General features: G+C 36.0%; 1 protein-coding gene across 1 annotated transcript; it reads right to left on the bottom strand.

The window, feature by feature from the left end:
* Positions 1–455: 455 nt before the first annotated feature.
* LOC101019703 (olfactory receptor 52N2-like) lies at positions 456–6,248 on the bottom strand. Its single transcript, XM_021926193.2, is given in 2 exon segments — positions 456–1,960; positions 1,963–6,248. Coding segments are annotated over 2 exon segments (963 nt in total). The 5' UTR covers positions 2,729–6,248; the 3' UTR covers positions 456–1,763.
* Positions 6,249–11,146: the final 4,898 nt, after the last annotated feature.

Genomic DNA, 11,146 nt, shown 5'->3' with positions numbered 1-11,146 from the left:
GAGCTCAGGAATTTGAGACCAGCCTGAGCAACAGAGAGAAACCCTGTTTCTACTAAAAATACAAAAAATTAGCTGGCCACGGTGGGGTATGCCTGTGTCACAACTACTCAGGAGGCTGAGGTGGGAGGATTGCTTAAGCCCAGGAGGCAGAGGTTGCAGTGAGCCGAGATGATGCCACTGCAGTCCAACATGAGTGACAGAGTGAGACCCCATCTCAAAAAAACAAGGGAAAAGAAAAGAAAGCTTGCCCACACAAAATTGATACTGCACTGTGCACTGCCTGTACAACTGGAAAGATTTATCATCAAACTATAATTTTCATAATGAATCAGAGTTGAAACTAATAGCTCATAAAAATAACTAAAATTTATTGAATGGTTAGTATACATCAGAGACTGTGCTACATGCTTTTTTTTTTTTTTTGCATCAGAACATTTAATCAGAAGAAACATCTCTATGATACATTTTCTTTTTCACATTTGGAAGAAAATATGGAAGTCAAAATTTAGAGAGATTATGTAGCCTGCTCAACTCTTAATTTCTAGTGGCTAGAAGTTAAAAGACAGAGGACTTAAAACTTGAGATGAATTGAATCCAAAACCGATGTTGTATTTCCCCCAATTCTTTCCTACTAACTTTTTACGTCCTTCACACTGCATTTATTTTTTCTCTCTCCCCTTTCTTTCATATGTATGTCTTCTCACATATCCCTGGCTACAGTCCAGATTCTGAGTATCTTGAAACCAGGAACTGTATCATCTGCCTCCCTCTCAATAAATCTAAGGTATGACTAATAATATTGCTTAAATTAGTGTGTCAAAAAATGAATTAATGAGTGAATGAATAAATACATTACATACTAATAACATAATGTTTTGCCTGCTCAGTCAATAATATAACAATTATATTTTCAGATCAATTTTATAATTTATTTATTTATTTTATTTTTACTTTAGATTCAGAGCGTACATGTGCAGGTTTGCTGCAAAGTTACATTGCATGATGCTGAGGTTTGGGCTTCTGCAGACTTTTTCACCCAGATAGTGAAAGTAGTATCCAACAGAAAGCTTTTCAGCATTTATTCTTCTCACTCCTTTTGAAGACCCTGGAGTCTATTGTTCCCATTTAGATCTATTTTAAATGGAGACGCTAAACTGATGACATGAGAAAAATAGAATCCCTGGACATTCTTCTATGAATTATACAGTACTTTAACACTTATTTTGCCAACAATTAAAATTGGGAGATTTCATAGAACATATAAATCTAGCTTGTCTTTAAAAAATACTGAAAAATATTGAACACTGGACCCATGTTTCCCTATGTCTCTATAGCCTCCCCTTCTTACACACAATGCATAGAATGTCACCAGGTCTACTGTTCTCATTTTATTACCTTTCTGGTCTCACAGACATGTGAGTCTATAAATGCTTAGGAAACTCAACTCTTTAAATAATGGGTATATTACTTCTTTATTCTGCATTCTCTGCTTTGGAAGATCCTTGTCCCCACTAGCAACACACACAAATTCATGTACCTGCAAAGACTTCAGAAAATTGTCATATTATGGTGACTTATGAATTTATGTCTTTATTTTGATTTTTTATTTCTATTTTTATTTTAGGTTTAAGGGGTACACATGCAAGTTTGTTACATGGGTAAATTGCAGGCTGTGATTTTAATACCATTTTATTCACATCTTTTATGAAATTTTTGTCTCCATTATTTTCTCACCACCTCAAACAACATGTCTATTCTATGTTTCATTTGTCACAGGTAAAGTTAACCTTGTCTCCAAGTAAAAATTTAATCATACTTTCCCGAATGTGCTTAGTCTTGACTCCATAAACAACTGGGTTCATGGTAGGAGGCAGTAGCAGATAAAAGTTGGCCACGATGATGTGTATGTGGTTTGGGATATTGTGTCCTCCAAAATGATGAGTGAAAAAAGTGACAAAAGCGGAACATAGGTGATCACAATGGCACACATGTGAGATGTGCCGGTACTGAAGGCTTTGTGACGAGCATCTGCTGATGACAGGCTCATAACAGCCTGAAAAATCATAGTGTAAGATACAGAGATACAGCAGATGTCAAACACACCAATCAGGAGAGCAACCATCAGACCATAAATAGCATTGACCTTGAAATTGCCACAGGATACCTTGGCCACAGACATGTGGTCACAGTAGATGTGGGGGATGAAGTTCCCCCAGCAATAGGGCAGGCACTTGGTGAGGAAAGTGAATGGGATGATGAGCATCACACTCCTCAAGAAGGTAGCAAGACCAGCCTTGGTGATGACAGGGTTGGTAAGGATGGTGGCATAGCATAAGGGATAGCAGATGGCCACATAGCGGTCCAGGGCCATGAGTATGAGCACCCCAGACTCCATCCCTGTCATCGTATCGACAGAAAACATCTGGGACAGGCACGCATTAAAGTCAATCTCCTTGAGGCTCAACCAGAATATGCACAGAATATTAGGTACCGTGGTGGTGCACCAGGTGGCATCAGTGAAGGAGAGCAGGGCCAGGAAATAGTACATGGGCCGATGCAGGGCTTCCTCATGGCTGATGAGGCAGATGAGCCCACAGTTCCCCACGACAGCAATGATGTGCATAAAGCAGAATGGCAGGGAGATCCAGATGTATGTGGCTTCCAGCCCAGGAATGCCATTCAAGATAAAGAATCCTGGGGTCAGGCTGGAGCTATTGACCCCAGACATGATGGCTGACAGGAGAAGAGCATTTTACACTCTTTTGCAGTGGCAGTTTCTTAGACCAGAAATGAAATCAGTGCTGAGTAGAGGGCTTAGAAATAATGCAAGAATACAGTGACTTATCTAAGATGTCTAAGATGAGAAGAGGTGATTAAATCCCTCCGAATTTAGACTGCCTAACTTCACATTCCACTTCCTGTTCTTCCTGGTGTATGATACTGGTGAGTCATTTTACCATTTTATGCCTCAGTTTCCTCAATCTAAAATGAGATAATAATTCCTAAAATCAGAACATTGTCAAGATTATTCAATAAGATAATTTATGTAATGTGCTAAAACTGTACATAGTATATAGTGAATACTCAACAAATATTATCAGTAATCACTACCATTATTGTTATTTCTTTTCCCAATATAAAGCATTCTATGTGAAAAAACTTACCATAATAAATACTTATGAATTCAGCCCTGATCCAACTCGAATGTCATCTTGTACTTTAGCACGGGAAAGACAGCATGAGATTCTGAAAACTTCAACTGTATTGAGAGATTGTGAGGGAACTTTAGAAGGTAAGTGCTAGCACAGGATAGTTACTATGGACTTCAAGAGATTAAAATATGTTCTCATGTTTTAGATGAAAAAATACATAAATATCTCTTAAATCAAGAATAAAATCCAGGGGAATTTTATCCAGCTAAATTCTTGCAAGTCTCCTGCTAACTCTAGGTTACTACGCAAGTGGACATTGGAACTTCTGCAAAGAGAACTGATCTGTGTGGAATGATGCCTTGGATATTTTTGCTCCTTCTGAGGTAGCCAGAGGGCACCAGAGCCACAAAACCAGAAGGAAAAAAATAAGGACAGTAGGATATCAGGAGAAGTAGGAATTTCTGGCTCTGCACAGCCATCTTGTAAACTAAAACTGATCACCCATCACAGAAAATTATCATATCCTTCCAAGCATCAACATCATGTAAGTAAACAGTCAATCTCTGCTTATTAAATACCAACTGGCAGACAGACAACTCAGAGCCAGTTCTTTCTTCCCTCACCTTAGAAAAAAACTCCTGCTTCCAGATGATTCTCTGCCATGCACATAAGCATTCCTGAGCCAAGCAACCCAGACACAAAACCCAGACACACTGATGTAAGTGCTGTATTCTAATTGTAAATTAGAATATATTTAAAAGAAGACAACTAAGTGTCCACTGCCTAAAAATATAAGGAGAGCAGAGTTTTATTGCATTTTTACTATAGAGACACGGCCATTCAGAATCAATCAGTTAAATCTTGCTCCCAACACTAACTGGATAGACTTGAGTAAGTCCTAAAACCTTTCTTCATACAATTTTTATAACTTTAAAAAGGGAATGATAATACTATGTTTACAAACCATAGAGGTGTTAAAATGGTTAAATTAGAATTAATCTTCCCATTGGTGCCCGGCATCTAATAAGTAAACAATGCATATTATCTATTATAATAATTGTCATATTATGTGCAAAATACAGTTTAACATACATTTATTGATTGTCTTGGCCAGGATCATTTTAGTTTCTAGAAATACATTAGTGAACCAGATAGATAGCATCCTCTCCACTTATGAAGCTAATATTTCAATAGGGGTTGATTACTGTATTTAAACTTACAATAGCAATGTGGGTATATGTTATTACCTTAATTTTATATATGAGCAAATGGAGGTACCAGATTACTCAATAAAATGCCTAATGCCACAAAAATTGAAAACTAGTAGAGCTTTGTTTGTTTGACTTCAAAGTTTGTTTGACTTTGAAGCCATGTGTTTAATCAATCTATAACTATTGTCCTAACTTACTGATTTTAACCCTGAAAACTAGTCCCATAAACTAAGCATAACCAGTTTAAACAAGTCATGGGGACACAGTTAAACAAGTTAAACAAGCACAACCAGTTAAATTGTGGAGACATGGGAAGAAGTTAATTTTCAAGTAGGAGAACAAGAAAGCTTATTTTTAATTGTAACTTAGGGAAGAGAGAACAAAGGTGTAGATTTACAGAAAATTAGTAATAGCTCAGGAAGCTCTCTATATAAGAGAACATATCTGTAGGGTAGCTGGATTCTTATCCCTGGACTTGTTCACACAAATGCTGGATTGCTCCTGGTAGAAGTATTGCATAGGAGAATTTCTGTAGGGAAGTTTCTTCCAGCAATTCCTCTCAACAACTTCTAGGATTCGAGTCTAGTCTTGAGTTATTTTCTATTTGTTCATAAAGACCATTTCCACTGGAAGCAATTCTGTCTATAGGTATCTATTAATTAAGGCAAAAACTTTTGTTTTCCTCTCATTGGAAGTCACTACTAGCTGAACTTCTCTGTCTCCAATGAATTATGAGGTAGTTTTGAATTTACTTCACAATGAGGTTTTCCCTCTTACTCCCCAAATAAATGATATTTCTTTCTTGTACTGAATACTTTGCAGTGTAGAAAAATATGAGTCTTTGGGAATTTCCCAAACTCACCTTAGTAAAGACCAGATTAGTATTCATGACTGAGAGTCCTGAGCATCAAGAGTTCTATAGCAACCACATTCCACCTCTTCACAGCATTTCTGTGCCATTTGAGAATTCTCTAGACTGAAGTGTGTACACTTGATTGAGTCTCCATAGTTTGGTGTCTCGGAGGGCTCTGGTTAGAAGGAAAAGATCCTTTGGGAATGTTGAGATTATTTCTATATTTACCAACTCTTTATGCAGGGGTAAAACTATAAAAATAAATAATAACAAATGTCTCTCTCAGGTATGGATTCTGATGAATAGTTCTGATAGTAATAAGAATGATTTGTTTTCATTTATGCTGATCACAGTATCCATCTCACAATCTTGTTATCCATGTATAATGTGTGTTTATATCTATGTACATATATATACACATACACTATGTACATAACTATATGTGTAAAGTTTTATAAAAAATAGAGGAAGCAAGCAGGATGGAGAAAGACACAGAGACAGACAGACAGAGAATTCTATATATCACAAAAGAATAATAGAATTGTTCTATGCCTAGTTTGTGATTTGTCTTGAGTTTACTGGATAAATAAATGGATACATAAACACACATATGTGTGTACACACACTTACATTTTCATTTTTTTGGAAGATTATGGCAAAACAGTTTTACATGTATTTTATACATACTTTACCATTTGACTTTTCCTCTATTTTGTTTTGAATCAGTTTTATCATGAATGTACTGTAAAACAAATTTAAATGATTTTTATCATTTCAGATGCTGAAAGTATGAAGATTTCTAATGTTGTCATTGAAAATGTGTCAGAACTCCCAGTCCCAAACAGTAATTCTAATACATTAATAGGGGAATTGTAGAATGGTACAACCATTTGGCAGAATGGTTTAGTAGTGTCATTAAATTATATGTGTATCAAATCTATGACCTAGGAATTTCCTGCTTAGGCTTTTTTTTTTTTCTTTTTTTGAGACAGGGTCTCACTCTGTCACTAGACTGGAGTGCAGTGGCACTATCATAGCTCACTGCAGCCCAGAACACCCAAATCTTCTTCTGCATCTATTGAGGTGACCATACTTTTTTTGCTTTTAATTCTGTTTATGTGGTGGATCACTTTTATTGATTTACATATGTTGAACAAATCTTATATTCCAGATGTAAAGCCTATTCAATTGTGGTATGTTTACTTTTTAATATGCTGCTGGATTCGGTTTGCTCTTGTTCTGTTGAGAATTTTTGTTTATGTTTATCAGGTAAAATGAACTGGCATTTCCTTTTTTCATTGTGTTTCTGCTAGATTTTGGTGTTAGGCTAATGCTGCTTGGTTTCATATAGTGAGTTAAGGAGAAGCCCCTCATCCTCAATTTTTTAAAATAAATTCAATAGGATTGGTATCAGTTCTTTCTTTTCTTTCCTTTTTTTTTTTTTTTTTTTTTTTTTTGAGACAGTGTCTCATTCTGTCATCCAGGCTAAAGTACAGTGGTGTGATCTTGGCTTACTGCAGTGTCTACCTCCCAGGTTCAAGCAATTCTCCTGCCTCAGCCTCATGAGTAGCTGGGACTACAGGCATACGCCACTACACCCAGCTAATTTTTGTACTTTTAGTGGAGATAGGTTTCAGCATGTTGGCCAGGCTGATCTCGAATTCCTGACCTCAAGTCTGCATAAAATCCAACAACCTTTCATGATAAAAACCTTTGAGACATCAAGGGAACATACTTCAAAGTAATGAGAATTGTTGATGACAAATCCACAGCCTACATCATACTGAATGGGCAAAAGCTGGAAGCACTCCCATTGGGAACTGGAACAAGACAAGGATGCTCACTCTCACCACTCCTATTCAACATAGTACTGGAATTCCTAGCTAGAGAAATCAGGCAAGAGAAAGAAATAAATGGCATCTAAATAGGAATAGAAGTCAAACTTTCTCTCTTCATTGATGATATGATTTTATACCTAGAAAATCCTAAAGAGTCTGCCAAAAGATTCCTAGAACTGATAAGCGACTTCAGTAAGGTTTCAGGATACAAAGTCAATGTACAAAAATCAGTAGCATTTTTATACACCAACAGCATTCAGGTTAAGAGTAAAATCAAGAACACAATTCCATTTGCAATAGCCACAAATAAAATGAAATACCTAGGAATACAACTAAAGATGTAGGTAAAAGATCTCTACAAAGAGAATTACTAAACACTACTAAAAGAATTCAGAGATGACACAAACAAATGGAAAAACCTTTCATAAACATGGATTGGAACAATCCACAGATTCAACATTATTTCTATCAAACTACCAACAATATCCTTCAAATAATTAGAAAAACCTGTTCTAAAATTCACATGGAACCAAAAAAGTGCTGAAGAGCCAAAGTAATCCTAAGCAAAAAGAACAAATCCGAAGGCATCACATTATCCAACTGTAAACTACAGTATAAAGCTACAGTCACCAAAACAGTATAGTATTGGTACAAAAACAGACATACAAATCAATGGAAGAGACTCGAAAACTCAGAAATAAAACTTCACACCTACAACCATCTGATTTTCCACATGGTCAGCAAGAATGAGCAACAGGGAAAGGACTGCCTATTCAACAAACAGTGCTGGGATATCTCACTAGCTATATGCAGAAGATTGAAGCTGGACCCTTACCTTTCACCATACACAAAAATTAACTGAAAATAGAAAAAAATATTTCAGTGTAAAACCTCAAACTATGAAAATTCTAGAAGACAACCTAGGAGATATGCTTCCCAACATCAGACTTGGCAAAGAATTTCTGGCTATGTCCTGAAAAGCAATTGCAACAAAACAAAAATTGACAGGTAGGGCCTAATTAAACTAAAGAGTTTCTGCACAAAAAAAAAAAAAAAAAAAAAAAAAAAAAAAAAAAAAAAAGATATCAACAGAGTAAATGGGAAGCCTACAGAATAGGAGAAGATATTTGCAAACTATGCATCTAACAAAGGCCTAATATCCAGAATCTATAGGGGTCTTAAGCAAATCAACAAGCAAAACACAAATAACTCCATTAAAAATAGGCAAAGGATATAAACAGACATATCTAAAAAGAAGACATGTGAGCTGCCAAGAAACATTTGAAAAAATGTTCCACATCACTAATCATCGTAGAAATGAAAATCAAAACCACAATGAAATACCATCTCAAAATATTCAGAATGGCCATTATTAAAAGTGGTGAGGCTGAGGAGAAAAGTTGTTGGTGGGAATGTAAATCAGTTGAGCCGCTGTGGAAAGCAGTTTGGAGACTTCTCAATAAACTTAAAACACAACTACCATTCGACTCAGCAAGCCCAAAAGAAAATAAGTCATTCTACCAAAAAGATACAAGCATGCATATGTTCTTTGCTGCACTACTCACAGTAGCAAAGATATGTAATCAACCTAGGTGACCTTAATTTGTGGATTGGATAGAGAAAATGGGGTACATATACACACGGAATATTACACAGCCAAAAAATGAAATCAAGTTCTATTCAGCGACATAGATATAGCTGGAGGACATTATCCTAAGTGAATTAATGCAGGAACAGAAAACCAAACAACCACATGGTCTCACTTATAAGTGGGAGCTAAACATTGGGTACACATAGACATAAAGATGAGAACAACAGACACTAGGAACTACTATAGGGAAGAGAGAGGGAGGGATCCAAGCTGAAAAACTGCCTACTGGGTACTTTACTTACCACGGAGGTGATGGGATCATTCATACCCCAAGCCTCAGTAGCACACAATATACCCATGTAATAAATTTGCACATGTAGCCCTGGAATTTAAAATAAAAGTTAAAATTTTAAAAATTAAAAAATTAAAATTTAAGAAAACAATATTTAACATATTGATTAATTACAGAGACGCCAAGTGAATCTACAAATGAGTTATTAGTATCAATTTATTAACTTAAGAATTCCACTGGGGCCGGGCGCAGTGGCTCACGCCTGTAATCCCAGAACTTTGGTAGGCCAAGGCAGAAGGATCATGAGGTCAGGAGATCGAGACTATCCTGGCTAATATGGTGAAACCCCGTCTCTACTAAAAATAAAAAAAAAAAATTAGCTGGGCGTGGTGGCGGGTGCCTGTAGTCCCAGCTACTCGGGAGGCTGAGGCAGGAGAATGGTGTGAACCCAGGAAGGGGAGCTTGCAGTGAGCCGAGATTGAGCCACTGCACTCCAGCCTGGGTGACAGAGTGAGACTCTGTCTCATTAAAAAAAAAAAAAAAAGAAAGAAAAAAAGAATGCAACTGGAAACAGGGTAAGTAAAGAAAACCAAATTTTATTAGTAATCTAGTATCACATTAGAAAATAAAAATTAAAAACTGATATCCTTTCCAATAGTTTCAACAATTTGAAAAACTTCACTGAAAACTATGACAAAGCTAGGTTCAGGGATTGGAAAGCTAATATGGTACAGAGATGATTGCATCTGAAAGTAGTTTATAAATTTAATAAAATCTCAAATCCTAGAAAGCTTTATTTATTTATTTTCAGAAATACGAAACTGATACTATAATTTATTCTGAAATGCAGCAGAGCACCAACAGCTTACCTAATACTTTTAGAGCAACAAAAATAAAATCATGGCTGGAGAACACCCAATTGTAGAAAAATAGCACAATTTAGCCATTTTTAAAATTGATAATCATGCAGGCCAGGCGCAGTGGCTCACGCCTGTAATCCCAGCAGTCTGGGAGCCTAGATGGGCATATCACAAGGTCAGGAATTTGAGAGCAGCCTGGCCAACATGGTGAAACCATGTCTCTACTAAAGATACAAAAAATTAGCTAGGCATGGTAGCAGGCACCTGTAATCCCAGCTACTCAAGAGGCTGAGGAGGGAGAATCGCTTGAACCAGGGAGGCAGAGGTTGAAGTGAGGCGAGATCATGGCATTGCACTACAGTCTGTGTGACAGAGTGAGACTCCTTCTCAAGAAAACATGCAGTGTGTCCTGTTTTTGTAGTTTTGGTGGGGGACAAAACGTTGGTGTTGTTTTTTGAAAAGAACAAAACTTGATTACTTTATCTACTGAATATAAAAATATATTGTAATATTACAGTAATAAAGACAGGAAGCCTTGGGACAAAATGTACCCATTGAACAATAAGCTTTGTATAAACATAACACAGAACCTAAGTATGACTAATTTTTATTATTTCTCCTTTGTTTTTATATCAATAACTTGTTGTGAATATTTACAAAACATCTTGTAAAATTGAAGATACACATACCATTTTCCTTCCAATTCTCCTGGCTCCATAGTGTAGAGGAACACTTGTTTAAGTTCATAATTGATATTTACATACATTTTCATCAATGCAGAGTTTTTCTTGCAACATCAAAAAATTAGCAACCGTAAAGACAATAATAAAATTAACAGATTTTGTTTATCAAAATAAAACACAATAAAAATAAAATATAATACATAATAAAAATGGAAGCCACAGATTGGAAGAAAATGTATGCTAACATATACAACTGATGAAAGAGACTTATTCATAATATATAAAGAAATTTTATACATCAAAAGTAAAAGAAAAGTAACTAAAGAAAAGGACAAAAGTCTCAAACTGCCAGTCAAGAAAAAATTCAAATGACGCACAATCTATGAAAATGTGTCCCATCTTTCGTCATCAGGTAAATTCAAATTAAAAGTGTGGATTTTACAACACTGACAATAGCAAGTGTGAGGGAAGATGTGGAGTAACTGGAATTCTTATACACTTGGTGAGAGTTTAAACTGGCACAAACCATCTTGGAATACAGTTCATACTCTATTCCAAAAGTGATCACTCTAAAATTCAGACATTCCACTTGGGTTTAAAACCAATGTGTAAATGTGTGCTCCAAAAAACATATACGAGAATGTTCATAGAAGCATTATTTATAGG

The sequence above is a fragment of the Papio anubis genome, unplaced genomic scaffold (genome assembly GCF_008728515.1).
Source record: "Papio anubis isolate 15944 unplaced genomic scaffold, Panubis1.0 scaffold93, whole genome shotgun sequence".
Classification (NCBI taxonomy): domain Eukaryota; kingdom Metazoa; phylum Chordata; class Mammalia; order Primates; family Cercopithecidae; genus Papio; species Papio anubis.
The sequence above is the reverse complement of the archived record's forward strand: the minus strand, read 5'-3'. Positions and strand labels throughout refer to the sequence as shown.